This window comes from Citrus clementina, unplaced genomic scaffold (genome assembly GCF_000493195.1).
Source record: "Citrus clementina cultivar Clemenules unplaced genomic scaffold, Citrus_clementina_v1.0 scaffold_9, whole genome shotgun sequence".
NCBI classification, from domain to species: domain Eukaryota; kingdom Viridiplantae; phylum Streptophyta; class Magnoliopsida; order Sapindales; family Rutaceae; genus Citrus; species Citrus x clementina.
The window spans coordinates 1,026,842-1,047,510 of NW_006261964.1; the positions used below are offsets into that span (position 1 = coordinate 1,026,842).

General features: G+C 33.4%; 2 protein-coding genes and 1 pseudogene across 2 annotated transcripts; all 3 read left to right on the plus strand.

The window, feature by feature from the left end:
- Nucleotides 1-154: 154 nt before the first annotated feature.
- LOC18031784 (acetate/butyrate--CoA ligase AAE7, peroxisomal) lies at nt 155-2,540 on the plus strand. The gene is made up of 2 exons (XM_006419361.2): nt 155-471; nt 1,047-2,540. Exons 1-2 carry the CDS (start codon nt 256-258, stop codon nt 2,538-2,540), a joined length of 1,710 nt encoding a protein of 569 aa, XP_006419424.1. The 5' UTR covers nt 155-255.
- A 3,768-nt stretch (nt 2,541-6,308) lies between these two features.
- On the plus strand, nt 6,309-8,648 carry LOC18031995 (annotated as a pseudogene).
- A 7,931-nt stretch (nt 8,649-16,579) lies between these two features.
- LOC18031755 (acetate/butyrate--CoA ligase AAE7, peroxisomal) lies at nt 16,580-18,720 on the plus strand. Its single transcript, XM_006419363.2, has 2 exons — nt 16,580-17,488; nt 17,649-18,720. The coding sequence occupies exons 1-2, from the start codon at nt 16,682-16,684 to the stop codon at nt 18,531-18,533; spliced, it is 1,692 nt and encodes a 563-aa protein (XP_006419426.1). The 5' UTR covers nt 16,580-16,681; the 3' UTR covers nt 18,534-18,720.
- The last annotated feature ends 1,949 nt before the right edge of the window (nt 18,721-20,669 follow it).

The following is a 20,669-nucleotide window of genomic DNA, read 5'->3' on the forward strand; positions in this document are numbered from 1 at the left end:
AACTTTATTATTAGAGAATATTAATCAAATACTCAAAAAATAATGTATTCCTAAAATATAGAGTACTACCTCCTTTACTTATACTTAAAGCCGTTACTGCTATGTAGTCAACAAGAGTACCAAAAACTTTAGTCAACCAATCCAATGTCTATCTAAATTTAATTCTTGTTTTTCCTCTTTTAAAAATAGACACTTTTGTTTCATTTTCGTTCCTTCTTTTGGTTTAGACAAGTTGATAAGAGAGAGTGAGGTGAGATGGTGGGAGTGAAAGCCATAGATGATCTGCCAAAAACCTCGGCGAATTACACGGCACTGACGCCGCTGTGGTTCATAAACAGAGCAGCAACGTTGCACCCCACCCGAAAATCGGTGGTCCATGGATCAAAGCACTACACGTGGCATCAGACTTACCGGCGTTGCCGTAGATTCGCCTCTGCTCTTTCCAAGCTCTCCGTCGGTCTTGGTACCACGGTACGCATACATACACAGTAGACACCCACACACACGCACACATATGTATTTAATGAAGAGATTGACATATATCTTAGAGTCCAAAAATATACGATTAAATAAGTTATTTTTAGCCGGCCAATTTCTCAGGAACTATTTTTTTTTATTTACAAAACTTTGCCGGATAATTAATAAGCTACTTTTTTTTAAAAAAAAAAAACACTTTGTATGAAAAATGTGAAGGTCCACTTTCACATATTATATTTATTAGTTGTTTGTAAGGGGTAATTTTGTTTATTGCAACAATTTGCTCCATACACGAGTCTTTCCTTATCTAAATATATTTTTTAAAGAAAAATAAATAAAAAGTAAAAAAAAAATGATTTCAATAGACAGTGAGTAAATTGGATATGTTTTTAAGTAAATTACGAAGTTTTTTTTTTGAAAAGTGATTGGCTTATAATCTTAATTTTTTTTTTTGAATACTGATTAATCATCATATTACTGCATTACACAAATATTTACAACTGCTATTATAGCAGATATATTACACTGATCAATTCGTTAGGTTAATTTACATTTTCATATACCGGCAGGTATCGGTGATTGCACCAAATGTGCCGGCCATGTACGAAGCTCAATTTGGAGCTCCAATGGCTGGAGCTGTGTTAAACAGTATAAATATCCGTTTAAATGCCACAGTCATTGCCTTCATCTTGAGTCATGCTTCATCAGCCGTCGTTATAGTGGACCAAGAGTTCTTTTCTCTAGCAGAAGAAGCTTTGAAAATCATGGAGGCGGACAGCGAAGGAAAGTTGAAGGCTCCCCATTTGATTGTAATTGGTGATGAAAGCTGCGACTCTAAGCAACTAGACTATGCTTTAGCAAGAGGAGCCATCGAGTATGAGAGGTTTCTAGAAACCGGTGACCCTGAGTTCGCCTGGAAGCCACCGGAAGACGAGTGGCAAAGCATTGCATTGGGGTATACATCAGGCACGACAGCGAGTCCCAAAGGGGTAGTGGTGAGCCACCGGGGGGCATATCTCATGTCTTTGAATGGTGCTCTTATCTGGGGAATGAATGAAGGAGCTGTGTTTCTTTGGACTCTACCAATGTTCCATGGCAATGGTTGGAGTTACACGTGGTCACTTGCTGCTCTTTGCGGCACAAGCATATGCCTTAGGCAGGTGACAGCCAAGGCTGTGTACACGGCCATTGCCACACATGGTGTCACCCACTTCTGCGCCGCGCCCGTGGTGCTGAACGCAATTGCCAATGCCTCACCCGAGGACACCATCCTTCCACTTACTAACGTTGTAAATGTAAATACAGCTGGCGCTCCTCCGCCCCCTTCCCTTTTATTTGCAATGTCACAAAAGGGCTTTCGCATCACTCACACTTACGGCCTCACAGAACTCACCGGTCCTGCATCCGTTTGTGCTTGGAAGCCTGAGTGGGACTCGCTGCCATTTGAAACTCAAGCCCGACTCAATGCCCGTCAAGGGGTCAGGACTATTTGCCTGGATGGCTTAGATGTTATCGACGCGAGAACAAACCAACCGGTTCCTGCTGATGGGAAAACAATTGGAGAGATAGTGATGCGTGGCAGTTGTGTGATGAAGGGTTACCTAAAGAACCCTAAAGCCAACGAGGAAGCTTTTGCAAACGGGTGGTTTCATTCTGGGGATATTGCTGTGAAGCATCCGGATAATTATATCGAAATTAAAGACAGATTAAAGGATGTAATTATCTCTGGAGGTGAAAATATTAGCAGTGTTGAAGTAGAGAAAGTGCTGTACTTGCATCCATTAGTGCTCGAGGCAGCTGTGGTGGCGAGGCCAGATGAGCGTTGGGGTGAGTCTCCTTGTGCATTCGTGACATTAAAGCCAGAGGCCGATGAATTGGATAAGGGGAAATTAGCTGAAGATGTAAGCAAGTTTTGTAGAGCAAAGATGCCGTCCTATTGGGTTCCTAAGTCAGTAGTATTTGCAGCACTGCCTAAGTCAGCTACAGGGAAAATTCAAAAGCATTTGCTAAGGGCTAAGGCTAAAGCGATGGGACCTGTCAAGATGATTAAAGGCAAATTGTAATGTAATTAACACATACATACCAAAATAAATTGATCAGTTCTTGTGATTCTAAAACATTTAGATAGTCCTGTGGACGTTTAGGACTGCAATTAACCTAGCACCGTATCCAGACCTGCAATTGGATCACAACTTTGCTATAAAACGCAGTCAATGGTTGACATTGCACCCATTCTACAATCACTTTCAGTTCTTCTCAATCAAATATCTTCGTTGGCTTTAACTTAGATAGTCAAATCAAATCTTTCGAGCCAATTATTGACCAAACAGTAGTGCACGTAGTTAACCGCTTTCACGGCTTTGGAGGCTTTTATTATTTATTTTTTAACACCAAAAAAGTTCTCCAGTTTTTTGTTTTTGTTCTAATATATGAGAAATTCTAAAATAGCTCAGATGTACTACAACCAATTGATGCATGCATAATACAATCACCACTTACATGATAGTGATTCAAAATAAATGCACACATGTCATGGTATCATTGCTTGTTATATGGGTAACATGGTACATCGGATGTATTCTAGAATTTCTCCTAATATATATACCACCTTAGCTTCTTGTTTTTTAAGTCTGATTTTTAATAGAATTTTAATGTCGTACAAAAAATTATTCCGTCATTAATTGGATAAAACTACATAATTTATCCGTATCTAAATTTAAGTCAAAATCTTAAGTTGAAATAGTCTATCCCCTTCAAAATTTGGTGTTGTATTCCTATCTTGTATCGTGGATAAATTAGTGCACTACAAGAAGTAGCACTTGTGGGGCCTTAATGAAATTGATTAATTTCGTTATACACATTTTCGTTTACAAGTAAATAGAAGTATTGATAGTGTTGAAAAACGCGCAGTCGTTAGCTTGGCTGCCATTAGTATTTACTTATCCATAAAACATTCCTTACTCGCACAATTTTCTTTCTTTTGCATAGTTTTTGTACACATCATTTCTTTTAATAATCTGATTATAGAGCCCGTATAAAAAGCTTAACACGTCTATTGAACTTGTTTTCTACTTTTCTTCCTTTCTTTCTATCTTATTTTAATCAGTAATGCTACACATCCCAAATTTTTTATCCCAAAAAATTATTTCAAATGATGTGTCATTTATCAATTGGTTGGTGAGATAATACAATTAATTCACTTGGATCTTGTAAAAAATTATCAACCACTCAATTAATGACAAATCATTTGGGATAACTTTTTGAAATAACAAATTTGGGATATGTAGCACTACTGTATTTTAATGGGGATTAAAAATTTCTTCGACTTAATCAGTAACCACCCTCACACTTATACCGTACAAATTGCGTGCCGACAATATTTTTATTTTAGATTAAATTTATTAATGCAAGTAATTAATAATGCCATAGCATTTCCCTGTGATGACATGCTTATCTGATAACCAATTAGCATGAGTGTCACGATTTATCATTTATGAAGGATTAGTGGTCAGCGAATACGTTTATTTTTATTCTTATTTTTTTTTTATACTTACCTTTAAACCTTAAACAGTTTAGATTTAGAGATTTTTTTTTTCTTTAAAGATCTAGTGGATTCGACTCTTTATTAATATTCAATTATCTAAATCACTAATTAGTCGATTGATGAGTACATCCTCGTTTCATTCTTGAGGTCAAACTATTAATTATCTGTGAATTTTAATTTTCTTGATATCATCTAGATCTGGCTCATTTTAGGCAAATATTTAGACCGCGGCAATAAAGAATTGATTTAAAAAATTTATGTAGAGTTCTCATTGTAAATAGAACAGTCAACATTTGAAATAAAACAATCAATCATCTTCATAGTCAATGGAGTAAAAAATTCGATCTGAATGATCTTGTTCCAATTTTATGAAGTTCTTGGAAAATATAGTTAACAATATTGGACCACATAACCATGGTGCTCGCATGGGTAGCCACATATTTTTGGTTAAAGACTTATAAAAGTCAGCAGCTGTAAATCTCAGTCGGAGCATATACATATACATATATATAATTCTTGCTTGATCGGAAGACTTTTCTCAAATTTGAATGGTCAAATTTTTTTTTTTTAATTTGTAGCGAACTTTTGCTTTGAAAAAAAACTTCAAAACCAACATTTAGAATGTTGTTGTAATACATTATTTATAAGTTGTAACATTAAATGATACATCATATATTGAAGCTGGATTATATATATAGTATTTAAAAAAGTATTTATGTGCAGCATTCTTTATAAGTTGTAATACTAAAAGGTACATCATAGATCAAAGTTAGAGTAATATTAAAAAAAACATCATAGATCAGAGGTAGACTACGCACGCATGTGTATATATATATATATATATATAGTATATCTAAAAAAATACTTACGTGTAATATATTTTTTATAAATTGTAACATTAAATGATACATCATACATCAAAGTTGGATATATATATATATATATAGTATATAAAAAAGCACCTATGTGTAATATATTCTTTATAAATTGTTACATTAAATGATATACCATACATTGAGGCGGGACTAATATATAGTATCTAAAATGGAACTTATGTGTAATAAATTCTTTAAAAATTGTAGCATTAAATGATACATAATAGATTGAAGCTGGACTACATTGATATATAGCATTTATAAAAGTGCTTAGGTGTGATGTATTCTTTATAAATTATAACATTAAATGATACATCGTACATGCTGGTCCATAGACATTGTATCTTAAAAAGGCACAAAATGATGGTAGGGAAAAGATAGAGACGATCTTCCCAAAAACGGAGCCAATTACACAGCACTGACGCCGCTATGGTTTATTGAGAGGGCCGCTACGGTGTACCCCACCAGAAAATCTGTGGTCCACGGATCCAAGCACTACACGTGGCTCCAGATTTATCTATTAGCCTTGGAACCACGGTACTATACTGAAAATACGTATAGCTAATGTGTGTGTGTGTGTGTTTTGGGGGGGCATTCAAGATTCTCTCATCATTATGTGAGCTTATATTATTTCAATATGTGTTTCGCAGGTATCAGTGATTGCAACTAGGGGTGGGCGTTTGGTTCGGTTTGGGTTAACCGATGAAATCCGAACGGATTCAAAGCTTCAACCCGTTCGAGTTAAAATTCGGTTCGGGTTGAAGCTTTTTTTTTTTTAAGATTAAGCTTTTAAAAATTAAAAATATATATACATACAAACATCTCCCGTCATCCCACCATCAGATTTCTATTGTTTAGTTTCCTATTACTAACTCAATGTTGTAACGTAGTTTTAATTGAGCTTCATTGACTAATAATTAATTGAGCTGTAACTTAGTTTTAATTGAGCTTCATTGACTAATAATTAAATTGTATATTTTTAATTAATTGATTGGCAATTATTCAATTATTTGGAGTGTGTTTGTTGTTGTTGACTGATAATTGAACAAATGGAGATTGTTATTAGTCAAATTGGAGTGGGTTTACTGATAATTGAACAATTGGAGATTGTTATTAATTAAATTGGAGTGGGTTTGTTGCTGTTATTAATAATTAAATTAGAGATTGTTAATTAATTGATTGATTAACCCGAACTAACCCGAATTAACCCGAACCGATATGTTAACCCGAATTATCAACCCAATCCGATCCGAATTACCAACCCAAACCGAACCGAACCGAATTAAATTCGGTTCGGTTTGGTTCGGGTTGGTGTTTTCAACCCGATTGGGTTCAATTCTCCAACCCGAACGGGTTGAAACCCAAACCGAAACCCGAACAACCCGAACCGAAACCCGATTTGCCCACCCCTAATTGCAACAGCCATTGCTTTCGTTTTGAGCCATGGGTCAGCTGCAGCTGTTATTGTGGACCAAGAGTTGTTGCCTTTGGCGGAAAAAGCTTTGAAAATCATGGAGGATAACAACATCAAGGGCAAATTCAAGCCTCCAATTTTGATTGTGATAGGTCATGATGAAACCTGTGACACTAAGAAAATAGAACATGCTTTAAGAAGTGGAGCCATTGAATATGAGAATTTTTTGCCAACCGGTGATCCTGAGTTTGCTTGGAAGCCGCAGGAAGATGAGTGGCAAAGCATTGCTTTGGGATATACTTCTGGCGCGACGGCGAATCCCAAGGGGGTGGTGGTGAGCCACCGGGCGGCGTATGTAATGTCCTTGAGTAATGCTATTTTCTGGCGAATGAATGAAGGAGCCGTTTACTTGTGGACTTTGCCATTGTTCCATAGTAATGGCTGGAGTTACACTTGAACCCTTTGCAGCTGTTTTTGGAACTAGCATTTGCCTTCGCCAGGTATTTTGCTTCTCTTTCATTTTTTGACTATTCAATATACCTTAATTAATGATGATCCTTCAATTATCGATCTGTATGTCGGAACGAAGCAACCATAAATTTGTATTCATAATTCTGAAGTTTTTGTGTAAGAGTACTACATCCTACGCATGTGAAATTAAATATTGAACCAAGTATAACTAGGACATATAAAAGAAGATCAGATCAGGAGAGAATTCTAATCCGTATAACTAATATTTAACTAGAAGCTTATAACCATATTGGTGGCCATAATACATGGAATTTTTATATGTCATCATAGCATAAGATTATTACACAGTATATAGAGCATCTTCAAAAGACTCTATTAATTTTATTCTTCAAATATCTATTTGCTTACCTATGTGGCAAAAAGGAAAGTGAAAAAAATATGTTATTCTCCAAAATACTCTTCAAATAGAAATACGTTAATATAATTTTAATCAAATAAATATTTTTTTCAAAGAAAAATAAATGGTAATTAAAACACTTCTCCCTCTCTTTTTCTAATAAAAAGTAATAAAATATAAATTAAAGAGGGAGAAAATAACTCTACAAAATTGAAGAGAGAGAATCATTTCTTATTTGAAAAATTTTAATTGAAGTGTTTATTGGAGTTTTAAATGCTGATAGCCTGATATAGTTCTTCAAATAAGTAATTAAATCTTATTTGAAGAGACTTTTGGAGATACTCTAACAAACATATTCTAGATTTTTATTTCAAATAATTGAAAATAGATCTGATCTGCTTTGAATTTAAATTATCATGCTTAGGCCAGCTGAATTAGTAGATTTGGATAGATTTATGGTGTTAGATATTGATCAATAACTTTGGGATGTAACATTAAATTTTTGTCACTGATTTAAAAATTTTAAAATTTCAAAGCTAGAGTAAATTTTCTTGAGCGCTACGATTGTATTTTCAGTTGACGGCCAAGGCCGTCTACTCAGCCATAGCCATGTATGGGGTGACTCACTTCTGCGCCGCACCCGTGGTGCACAACAGCATTCTCAGTGCACCGCCAGAGGACACAACCCTTCCCCTCTCCCACACGGTAAACGTAAACACAGCAGGCTCTTCACCACCACCTTCAGTCCTTTTAGCGATGTCCCAAAGAGGCTTCCGTGTCACCCACGTTTATGGCCTCACCGAAATCAACGGCCCCGCTACAGTTTGTGCATGGAAGCCGGAGTGGAACAAACTGTCACCTGAAGCTCAAGCCCGCCTCAATGCCCGCCAAGGAGTCAGGACCATTTGCTTGGAAGGCTTAGATGTCAAAGACACATTAACAAAACAACAGGTTCCTGCTTGGGAAAACCATTGGAGAAATAGTGATGCGCGGCAATGCAGTGATGAAGGGTTACTTAAAGAACCCTAGAGCCAATGAGGAAGCTTTTGCAAATGGGTGGTTTCACACTGGGGATCTTGGTGTTAAGCATCCGGATAATTATATCGAAATTAAAGTTAGATCAAAGGATATAATTATCTCTGGAGGTGAAAATATTAATAATGTTGAAGTGGAGAATGTGCGATACTGCTTGAGGCGTCTGTGGTGGCGACGCCAGATAAGCAGTGGGGGGAGTCACCTTGTGCTTTTGTGACATTGAGGCAAGGGGTGGATAAATTGTCTAGTGAGCAACAATTGGCAGAGGATATAGTGAAATTTTGTTGATCGAAATTGCCTGCGTATTGGGTTCCGATATCGGTTGTGTTTGGAGCATTGCCGAAGACGGGAACTGAGAAGATTCAGAAGCATTTGCTAAGGACAAGGACTAAAGAGATGGGACCTGTCGGGATGGTCACTAAGAGCAAGCTCTAATTGCAATTGAGTGGCGAGCATTCAGAAACGGCTTGTATGATTGTGTGGATGAGAGTTTTTAGATTGCGGAGAAAAAAATATATTGGGTTACAGAATTTGGATGCATCAGTAATTGTTTGGGAAAACCAATAGTCAAATGAATGTCAAAGTGGAAAAGTTTGAGAAACCAAAGTCTTGGAATGCCTAAAATTCTATTAATTTTTTTTAAGTAATAATTGTTTTGTTATTTACAATTTATCATTTTTGAGAAATGATAGATTTTAAAATTTTGATAAAAGACATGAAAAAACTAAAATTTTGTTTACTTATTTACAATAATGATCTTCTGAACATTGATAGGAACAATAAATTATTTTGATGCCAATTCTTTAAAATTCAACAAAAGCAAAAGATCGAAGGGGTCTAGATCCCATCTTTCAATTTTCTTCATTCATATATTCACATTCCTTATTTTGTTCTACAGATGCGAGACGAGATTGATAGTGCAGCGGAGGTGGAGGTAGGAAATGACAAAGACGATCTTCCCAAAACCGCAGCTAAATTCACAAAATCTGTGGTGCGTGGATCCAAGCACTACCAATGGCATCAGACTTACCAACTTTGCCGCCAATTGGCCTTTGCTCTTTCCAGGCTCTCCGTCGGACTGGGAAAGTACATCTTTTGTGAAGTAATCCGATTAGTTAAGGTACTAGTCGATTTCTTTTTTCACTAAGCGCACTCTATTTTATTTACATATGCTAGAAGAAATCTTTGCCTTAAATACCTAAAAATTATTTTCCACCTCATACTTCACCACTTGATTTCATACGTATAGCATTACTCAATAATAATAAAATTCGATAATTTGTCTTTAAAATTTTGTTTTGGATTGTTAAATTCTTAAAAGGATATTTGTTCAAATTTCTTGATCACGCAAAGATGAATAATCCAGTAAGGAAATGAAAAGAGATTTTTTTTTATTGAAAATTAAATATCACAATATTAAACATATAATAAATTAATAACAATATTCTGGTCCAAATAATTAAACAAGTTCAAATTATAATAAAATTAAAATAACTAATTAACTCATGTCGGTTTTACTTGTTCGACAAGAATAAGTAAGGTCGCTTATACTCAGGATATACATACTCAAGATATATAATTGTAAACTGCAATAACACATGACATGTCATTTACGTCGCACAAGTACTGACGGCATAATGTAAGAATTAAAAGTTATTTAACGACAAGTCACCTTTCAACAAATAGTTGAAGACAATTTTTACATAGTACGCGCCCCGCATATACTATATGAGATGTTGTTTTGGTCTAAATTAAAATATGACATGTCAATAAAAATAGTCAGACAACATGTTCTCTCAGATACCAAACTTCATCAAAAGTTCATGAATTAAATGCCATTTTATAATATAAAAAAAAAAAAAAAACTTTAAGCTACAACCTTTTTGAGACTCTGATATCTCAGCTACATTACAAATGCAAAAACGATCGGGGATTGAAAAGTGAACCAATGCATTATGGATCCACCATATCTTTAATCTTTTTTCACTAAACACGTTGAATGGGACATAAGAACTTATTAATGATGGTACAATTCAGACTATCCATATATTTTCTCTACATTAATTTGCTACAAGAAGGCCCTTCCCCAAATATTTAAAAATTATTTTCCTCCTCATATTTTGTTATTTAATTTCATATGGATGCATTGATTTTATCAACTGCTTGAAATATCCTATAATTATTCCAAATTCAAGATTGACAACTGAATAGAATCGGTCAGTTATTTGATTGAAACTAAAAAAGTAGATATTGAAAGGCTTAAACAAATTTCAATAAATCATCCTATGGAAAATATTTAAGTGACTTTCAAAGATCAAATGAACATTAATGTGGTTGCATACCAAAAAGCTTAAAAGTTTTCATGAAAATATATGTTAATTAAGATTTAAACTCAAAAGAAAGGATAAATAAATAAATGCTACATCTATATATGAATAAAATGTAAAGTTTCATATACTCAAAATTGATGAAGACTCGTAAATTCACCATTAGCAGACTCGTAAACTCAGAGATATCTCACATGATTGGGGGTCTAAAGCTCAGCCATGCATGATTCGTTCGGATGTAGAGCCAGCCGAATCGTGTTCCGATCATTATTATAGCTATATATGATCCCTTAATAGAAAAAAAAAAAGAGAATATTATTAATTTCACTTCCTTTATCTAATAATCAATAATGTTGTACCAATCAAATTTGTTAAACGTTACATAAAAAATATGCTTGTATTTATAATAAAATAATCTATTTATTATAGCCCAGTTTGAATATTCAAAATTAATAATAAATCATATCTATTAATAAAAAATTTGAAGAAAAAAAATCACCCCACCAAGAGATTCATAACCATCGAATTACTTTATGCTTCCCTGCCAATTGACTTATTATTAAGCCGACTGTCTTATTAATGAGTAGTTTAATAATCTATTTCAAGCTGTTTGATATTAATTACGTTGGATAACTATAACTTAACCACAACACTAAAATGTTTAATAAAGACTAACTAGTGCGGCTTAAAATATAAGTTGATTTGATCAATTACTTGTATCATGAAAAAAAAAAAACCTATAATTTTTTCTGTCAAAAATTATTATTTAAAAGTCATATTTATGATAGGCGATTAATTTTTATTTCATAATTACAACTTTTTTCATAATAAAACCACAGTACTAAACAAAACCTTCATTTTCTATCTTTTATATTTGATATTTTGGTGTCACAAAAAGCACTAGGTCATGAGCTAAAAAGTGCAAAATCAGCACAAATGTTTTAATTCTCATACATGGTTATGCTACTAATTAATTATGTTGGTGTACAAGATTTGATGAATAGTCAAGTAGAGAAAGAGGTAATAACCCGATTAATAATAATAATAATAATGAAGTATACAAATTAGAAATAATTAATCTAAACATAATAATAAAAGCACAAGACTCAGCATATAGTTTAGAGGATAAATATGAATTTAAATTATTAGAATTAAAGGTAATAAGAGTAGTACTCATAGATATAAAAATCCAGCATTTACTGTAAATAATCATAGTGAACAAAAACAAAAGGAAAAAGTAGAAGATTAAATGATAATACTCTAGACAATAGTTATAAAATACCTTAAAGATGAATTAGTAAATTGTATACAAAAGACTAGATATTTTTTATAAATTTGATTGTAAAAGCAGTTTTTGACAAATACAACTCCATGAAAAATCTATTTCATGGACAACTTTTAGTAGTTCAAAAGGACGTTTCGAATGATTAGTTATGTCATTTGGATTTGAAAAAACACCACATGTTTTCCAAACTAGAGTGCATAAAATATTAAAAACCATTTTCAAAATTTCGTATAGTGCACATAGATGATAGTCTTATATTTACTCATAATAGATTTATGCATATAACTTAGTTATATAAAATCTTAGATTATTTTTAAAATAATAATATTTTAATCTCTAAAAAGAAAATAGAATTACTAAAACAAGAAATAGATTTTTAGGACTAGCAACATATAAGGGAACAATAAAATTACAACCACACATAGTTGGTAAAATATTAGATTTTTCAAACAAAATATAAGATACTAAAGAATTACAAAAATTTTTAGGCCTATTAAATTATATTAGAAAATTAGAAAATTTATACTAAACTTTAGTACATTAATAAGACCTTAATATAATTAATAAGTTAAGTAAAAATGGACAAAAATACTTTAATAACAAATATATAAATTTAATACAAAAACTTAAAGGAATTGTTAGAAACCTTAAACCTCTAGTGTTACCTATAGATAATGATGATAAAATTATACAAACAGACATAAGTAGCTTATAATGAGCAAGAGTATTAATACAGAAGCCTAATAATGGTAGTTCTAAAGAAAAAGAACAAATAGTTGTGTAACCAAGCAGTAAATTTACGCAAACATAAAGTAGAAAGTCTAGTACAAAATTAGAAATTTTTGGAATAATAAATTCTTTAAATACATTCCATTTATATATACAAGATGATACTTTTACGATAAGAATAAATTATAATAATATTATAGAATTTTATAAAAAAGCATAAAGAAGAATTTTAAAAAGAAAAATTCTTTTATTAGTAATCATTGGATGTACTTTTTATAAATAATAACAGGTAGAGAATATAAAGCAAAGTGTGAACATACAATACGAAATGATTGTACTTTAACTGATATTTTTTCAAGCTCCGTTTGGTACAGCTTATTAAATAGAACTTATAACAGTAGAGCTTATAGCAGTAGAGCTTATACCAATAGAGTTTTTGCACAAAAAGTCATTGGGTGTTTGGTTGTCAATAAAAAAAGCACTTTTGAACCATTAAACTATGTGATATTTTTTATATTATCTATTTTTAGAAAAGCTCTATAACCTCTAATCCCAAAAGCTCAAATTTTGAGCTTTTACTAGTAGAGGTAAATTAGCTTATTTAAGATAAAAAAACTCTACTAAAAAAATAACCAAACACCATAAAAATTTTAAAAAAGTGCTTATACGATTAAATAAGCACTTATGGCTCTTAAATAAGCCATACCAAACAGGCACTAAATATTCAATGATTATTTTGTAGGAATGGGGCATTAAATGAATTTTGGACCAATAACACTTCGACAATTCCCTTCATGAACAAATTTGAGTTTTAAAAATAAATTTAAATTATTAGACAATCAATAATGCACTTTGGACAGTTTGTGAAGTTGACATAATTCACAAGATAAAATAAAAGTATTAATGCACTCATGCGTTATTTTAGATAAATTAGTGAACGTGTAGACAATAAAAATTTTGCATTTTGCATATTAGTTAGAGATAGAAAACTATGCATATATAAACAACAAAAAGAGATAGTTGACTTAGCAATAAATTATTTAAATCCATATTTTAAAAGTTTTTATGCATTTTATGAAACAATAGAATTTGTTAGAAAAGAAATAGCACGAAGTTGTTATGTTAGCCATTTAATCAATCACTTAGATAGTGTATCATCATCATCAACCGTACAGTTTTCTAACCATTGTGAAGTAACAACATGTACAAAAAACTTAATGGTACTAGATATCATTTAGATAGAAAGTCAAAGCATGTACACAAAAAAATAATTGCATTAGAAAATACTATTGTAGAATTATATAGTCAAATCACTGCCTTACAAAATAAACGTCATACACTAGACATTAAGCATCATGGTAGCTAGAGTACACAAAAACCATTAACAAGAAAAGAATGGGATGAGCTTGAAAAAAAAATTCTCTTTTTCTAAAAAGAGAATATACACTTCTAGCACATATAATTTTAAAAATTAGACAGAATGCAGCAAAAACAACATTAGAGAAATAAATATATAATATAATTTTTTTAAATGATCTAGCTTCTGATAAATATTAAAGGATTGAGTATTAGGATGTCCAATACAAAACTAAAAGTATAAATTGCCCAAAAGAGGACCCATTTTTTAAATATATTCCTTTAAAAAGATTTGCTTGTAAATGCCATCTTGTTTATAATATACCTTCAGCATGTATAGATTTATCTAGATATGACCCTATAAAAATAGAGTACAAAGAAGAAAAGATAGTTTTGACACCTACCCTACTTTTAGATTATGGTCTGTTAAGTTGTCTAATATTTTCAGATCTAGATCAAATAAATCATTTTGGCAGAAAAATAGCTACAATTGTCCTAAACATTTTTGCCACAACCAATAATCCTTTTGTAGAATTATCTACAGAAGCAAACCATCTGAATGGGATGAATCAGGAGTTAAACCAGCTGAATATAAAATAATATTAAGATTCCATAAATTTAGACCTCCACTTTTTATAACTAAATTTCTTTGGTCATGTAAACAGTTTAGTATAGGAGAACAACTTAAACAACAGACCAGCAAAGTAATTGGTAGACAATTTTATTGAGCACATTTCAAGCTTAAAATTTACAAGTTAATAACTGAAGATGCAGTCCAAAAATTTTATTCTAAAAACACCCTCCTAAAAGTACCTTAACACCCTCTTAAAAGTACCTTCCATTATCAAAACTAAGTATACAAAACTAGTTAAGCATTATGCTAAAGAATTCAACTAGTTAAGAATTTTGCTGAAGAATTTGAGGCAGAAATAAAGCTTAGAAAGAACAACAAGAATTGGCCTAATAAGAAGCTGAATGGTAGGACCAATTAGATGATGAAGAGAGAGAGCTATTTTAGAGAGAGTAGCAAAGAAAATCAAGTGGCCAACTTTATTTTTACAGATGTCATTCATTTACTCATTACCCAATAAGAGAAAAATTGTGAAGGATTTTTTTTAGTTTTGTCATTTTTTATTGACACTTAGCCATTATTGAGTCAGCATAGAAAGTCAAGTCTTTTTACTGTTTACCTTTTAGTTGACCCTCAGGCAAACTACCAACTATAAATGTAATCTCTAAAACATTATCCCTTTGTACTTCAAATCGTTTATTATATCAAGTTTTCAATTGTATATACAGACCTCTTAAATTACTGAGACGAGAGAAAGGCTTTGAAGCAAGAGTCATTATTTACACAAGCAAAGAAATAAAATTCTCTTTCCATGTTTCCTTTCATACTTAAGAAGTTCATATAATATTTGGAAAGCGATCAGCAAGTAAGTGATATTATTTGCTTTTATTTATTTATCTTTCAAGTTAAGAAGTTTCACCTAGCTAATGAGAATACAATCCATATTCAAAACACTAGCACAAGGTCGGTCCTTGTTATTATTCAAGGAAAAAGAGTTTTTGAAGAAAAGAGATGTTAAAAACAATGTTTTCATTTCTAACAAAAATATTAAGAACTCAATAAAAGTTTTTACTAATTCTCTGAAAGCTTCTTTTTGAACATGGTCTTTGTTACCCGTCTTTGCCATTAATGTGTTGTTGAAAGACATTTTAGACGTGAGTCAGCAATTTTGAAAAAGGCATTTTAAGCGTGAGTAAGCAATTTTGAGGTGTTTTTATAAGCATGATTTCAAAACCATTTTTTTTTTTTTTTGAGGAGCAAAACCAATTTTAATAAACTTTCAAAGGCTAGTTTTTACTAAGATAACTACTTATTTCAAAAATTAGGATTTCACTATATATAGATGATAACCGACGACATATAGTCTGATGGTTAACCTAAGTAGAAACTATATCAACATATATTGTCGATATAACAAGTCACATACAAGTTTTCCTCTTTTTACCCACTACCCTTTTCTCAACTTTGGTACCAGAATATATAGTCAATTATCCATCATCAAATCAGACATCATCACTATGTACAATGGCATTTTTCATCTTTTCATTAGCCGATTCTGTAGTCTCATTTCCATCTCTTAGAAGACTACTCATATTTGACCTAATCAAAACTTGTAATAATTAATTAAGTTAAAATATTGAAAAAAAAGGTACATTTGTAGAGAGCTCAGCCCGTCAGCGGGGGTTTGGCGGCGTTTACAACATATTACATAATCGAACCGTGAATAACAAAGACCATTTTATCATTTAATAAATTTTTTCAAACAATATTATTCACTCCATCAAACTCATCTCCCAAGGTAAATTTTTTGGGCATATTTTTCGGTAATTAAAAATTGAACACGACTTTATATTGGCTCAGTTTTTATTTATCCTTGGGCAGAATTAATGTAGAGTCGTAGTAGCTGTCTATCATCCAATAATTTCTTTTTTGAAAAAAGTTGTTATTAGACTAATCTAGCAGGCCAATATTGACTGAGCTGGAAACTGCAGCACCTTTTGTTTTCCTTGAAACGTACACATGGCATAATTGACATCATACGTACATATATAGAATTTGGAATTAAATATATCATTTCCTTCCAGCACTGGCGGTGGAACATATGGAGCTCACGTAAATACGTAATATAGGTTACGAAATTATGTCACCAGTTCTTAATTAAACTATCATCATTGCTTTGGATCCTTCTCTTAGAATTCTCATGGAGCCGCAAAATGACATAGACGATCTTCCGAAAAATCCGGCAAATTTCACAGCACTCACTCCACTGTGGTTTCTAGAGAGAGCAGCTACTGTGCATCCCACTAGAAAATCGGTAGTCTACGAATCAAAGCACTACACATGGCAGCAGACATACCAACGTTGCCGTAGATTGGCCTCGGCTCTTTCCCAGCTCTCAATCGGCCCTGGAACCGCGGTGTCAGTGCTCTCACCAAATGTTCCAGCCATGTATGAAGTCCACTTTGGAGTTCCAATGACTGGAGCTGTGTTGAATTGTATTAATTTTCGGTTAAACCCACTCAATGTCGCCATCATTCTGGGTCATGCTGAGGCTGCTTTGGTCTTTGTGGACCAACAGTACTTTGCTTTAGCAGAGGAGGCTTTGAAGATCATGGAGGGAAAAAGCGAAGGCCTGTTTAAGCCTCCGGTTTTGATTGTGATTGGAGATGAAACCTGCGATCGGGCGCCCCTGGAATATGCTTTGTCAAAAGGGGTTACTGAATATGAGAAGTTATTGGAGACAGGTGATCCTGAGTTTCCTTGGAAGCCGCCGCGGGATGAGTGGCAAAGCATTGCCTTGGGGTACACTTCAGGTACGACGGCGAATCCCAAAGGGGTGTTGGTGAGCCACCGGGCGGCATATCTCATGTCTTTGAATGTGGTTCTTACTTGGGGAATGAAAGAAGGTGCCATATACCTGTGGACTTTGCCAATTTTTCATGGAAATGGATGGTGTTTCACTTGGTCACTTGCAGCTCTTTGCGGAACAAGCGTAATCCTTCGTCAGGTAAGTTCGTTTATCTAGACTTTTAATGGAAGGAGAAAGATTCTTCTTTTTTTTTTTCTCGTTCGTTGGTCAACTTCTGATTGGATTATTCGGATCTACCAGGTCAGTACTCTTAACGCGGTACTAGTCTTGCTTCATTTATATTTTTGTTTTTCTACAGGCGTCGGCCAAGTCCATCTACAAAGCCATAGCCGAGCACGGCGTGACCAACTTCTGTGCAGCACCAATAGTGCTCAACTCCATAGTCAATGCTCCACCAGAGGACACAATCCTTCCCCTGCCTCATGTTGTAAATGTAAATACCGGTGGTTCTCCGCCACCGCCTCCAATTCTCTTAGCAATGTCCCAGAAGGGCTTCCGTGTCACCCACGTCTATGGTCTCTCAGAAATCAACGGTCCCGCAACCGTTTGTGCGTGGAACCCCAACTGGGACTCACTCCCTTTCGAAGCTCAGGCACGTCTCAATGCACGACAAGGCGTAAAGTGCATGTGTTTGGAAGGCTTAGATGTCCTTGACACGAAAACAAACCAGCCGATTCCTGCTGATGGGAAAACCATTGGAGAGGTAGTAATGCGTGGTAACATGGTGATGAAGGGTTACCTAAAGAATCCTAAAGCCAATGAGGAAGCTTTTGCAAATGGATGGTTTCACACCGGGGATCTTGCCGTGAAGCATCCGGATAATTACATAGAAATTAAGGACAGATCAAAGGATATTATAATTTCCGGAGGAGAAAACATTAGTAGCGTGGAAGTAGAAAACGTGCTGTACACGCATCCGTCAGTTCTTGAAGCATCTGTGGTGGCGAGGCCGGATAAGCGATGGGGGGAGTCGCCTTGTGCATTTGTGGCATTAAGGTCAGGGGGAGATCATGTTTCCGACGAGCGGAAGTTGGCTGAAGATCTAATGAAGTATTGCAGGTCAAAGATCCCTTCGTATTGGGTTCCCAAGTCAATAGTATTCGGACCATTGCCAAAGTCTGCCACTGGGAAGATTCAGAAAAATGTGCTAAGGGCCACGGCAAAGGAGCTTGGGACTTTGTGAATTGCCTGTGGTCAATCAATTAAGCCGTGCATTGATTATCATTGCGCGGGCCTAATAATGTGTTTTCATTAGATAGATTGTCTGGTGGCCTTGACACAATGGTGACATGTATTGGATAATCATTTTGGGGCTGAAATGTGTAAACAATGGTCATTGTATTCCGTAATAAACGAATCCTTGGTTTATATATCTAGGAAATAAATCTCGGAAAGACGATTCTTACGAACAACTTTTGATCAAGGTTTAACCCACGAGTTGAAGAATTTCCACCATATTTGTTTTTGAGTATTGTTTTGATCTAATAAGGATTATTTCTTTCAAAAGTTTAACCAATAAACAGCAAAGTCCCATTAACACACCTGTACCCGCTTTCCCATTAATTTTTTTTTCCGTTCCAGTAACTTCACACTTATGTAAATTACCATATGAAGTAAAATGAATAGTAAGTATCATTTAGTACAAGATAATTTATAACATATTAGGATGCAATACTCAATTGAATTTGTATTGAGTACCGGATCAACGGTCAGTAGTTAATTAAAACTCACATAGAATAATTGCTGACCTTTGATCTGGTGCTCAGATCTGTTTCCATTTATAACAACCAATAAAATCACACCATATTATATTATTTAGGATGAGCAAATATTCATGTAATTGATTACAAAAGTTTTTCGGTTAGCTTAATGTCACACGACATTAATTACAATCTCGTTTGTCCATATATTATGTTTAAGCAGGTTGGAGACTTGACTTGAAGTGATATGTCTTCATTTGTGTTGAGTAGAACGCGCGCAAAGTTTGAATGTTGCTCTCTCATGTCAATTAAATGCCAACCCTTACGATGTGATGGTAATAGAAATAAGGACTTGACTAGGTCTGTTGCTTACAGAGTCTGTAACCATCCGCCGTCCACGTGTCACGCACCCATATATCATTTTTTCAACTCACAGGCTGTTACTTACGGAGTCAGTAACGTAGATTGGTCCCGTAGTTAGGTCCCAATTAGGATAAGGATATTTTCACCTCACAATGTCAATTTGTGTAAATCCACCTTGTTTTAAAAAATTTATATATAAAAATTTGACATTAATTTTTTAAAATTAAAATTAGAAAACAAAGTTTAAACAATTAATCAATTAGATACTTCTCAGAGCCAAAAAAAAATTTATGAGAAAAATAGCATACATTTCCTAACTAATAAATTTTATGAGATATCATGCCACAAATATGTACCTCAGTTTTCAAATTTATCCTTAATTTGAAATTGTTAAAAACATAATGAATTTCTCATGAGTAATTTTTTTAAAGTAGGATGGGTTTACACAACTTGAGGGATAGGAATATCACCATCAAATTAATTAATAATTGTTATACATTTTATCATCTTCTCCTTAATTATAATAATTGTCAAAGTTGAATTATTTAATAGCCTGATCAAATAATTTTTAAATAATTTATTTAATTAGACACGAATTCAAAGTATAGTAAAGTGTAGTTAGTCATACACATTTAATTAATTAATTTATTCAAAGTGACTCGGTGCCGTTACAAATGGAGTCACACAATCAGTAAATAATATTCTTGTTTGATGACATTCATGGCAATCTGGTTGTCAAATCTTTTCTCTTTTATCAATTTTCAAACTGCAGCTTTCGTCTTCGTTGAATAATGAGTTAATTGACGACGACTGCCAGCAGTCGCTCTCTCGAAGCAGCCACTCTCAACTCTCGAGAGCAACTGAGGCAATCGGAAGTCGCCCGTTCTCTCTTTTTTTCTTTTTTCTTTTTTCTAATTACTCAGATTACAATATATATATATATATATATAATTTTTTTAATTACTTAGATTACAACTTATATTTCTTTTTTTTAAATTACTCAAATTATAACTTATATTATATGAAATTTCTACTATTATTTAAAAATTAAAGAAGAAAATTAAGAGTGCGTTTAGTAACGTGTTTAAACTAATGTTTTTGGATCTTATTTTAGAGAAGGAGAATGATGTTTTTGAGGTGATGTTTCTTAAAATGAAAATTTGTTTAGTAGTTTGTTTTCAAGACATCATATGAAAATAAAAACAGTAAAAATACGTTTGGTTGTTTGTTTGAACATATAGATTTCTACAGAATTT

What these genes read in the sequence shown, in the direction of transcription:
- LOC18031755 (XM_006419363.2), top strand. Translation starts at nt 16,682, where the DNA reads ATGGAGCCGCAAAATGACATAGACGATCTTCCGAAAAATCCGGCAAAT. An exon ending in CAAGCGTAATCCTTCGTCAG is followed by an intron (nt 17,489 to 17,648) that starts GTAAGTTCGTTT and finishes GTTTTTCTACAG; the next exon opens with GCGTCGGCCAAGTCCATCTA.
- LOC18031784 (XM_006419361.2), top strand. Translation starts at nt 256, where the DNA reads ATGGTGGGAGTGAAAGCCATAGATGATCTGCCAAAAACCTCGGCGAAT. An exon ending in CCGTCGGTCTTGGTACCACG is followed by an intron (nt 472 to 1,046) that starts GTACGCATACAT and finishes ATATACCGGCAG; the next exon opens with GTATCGGTGATTGCACCAAA.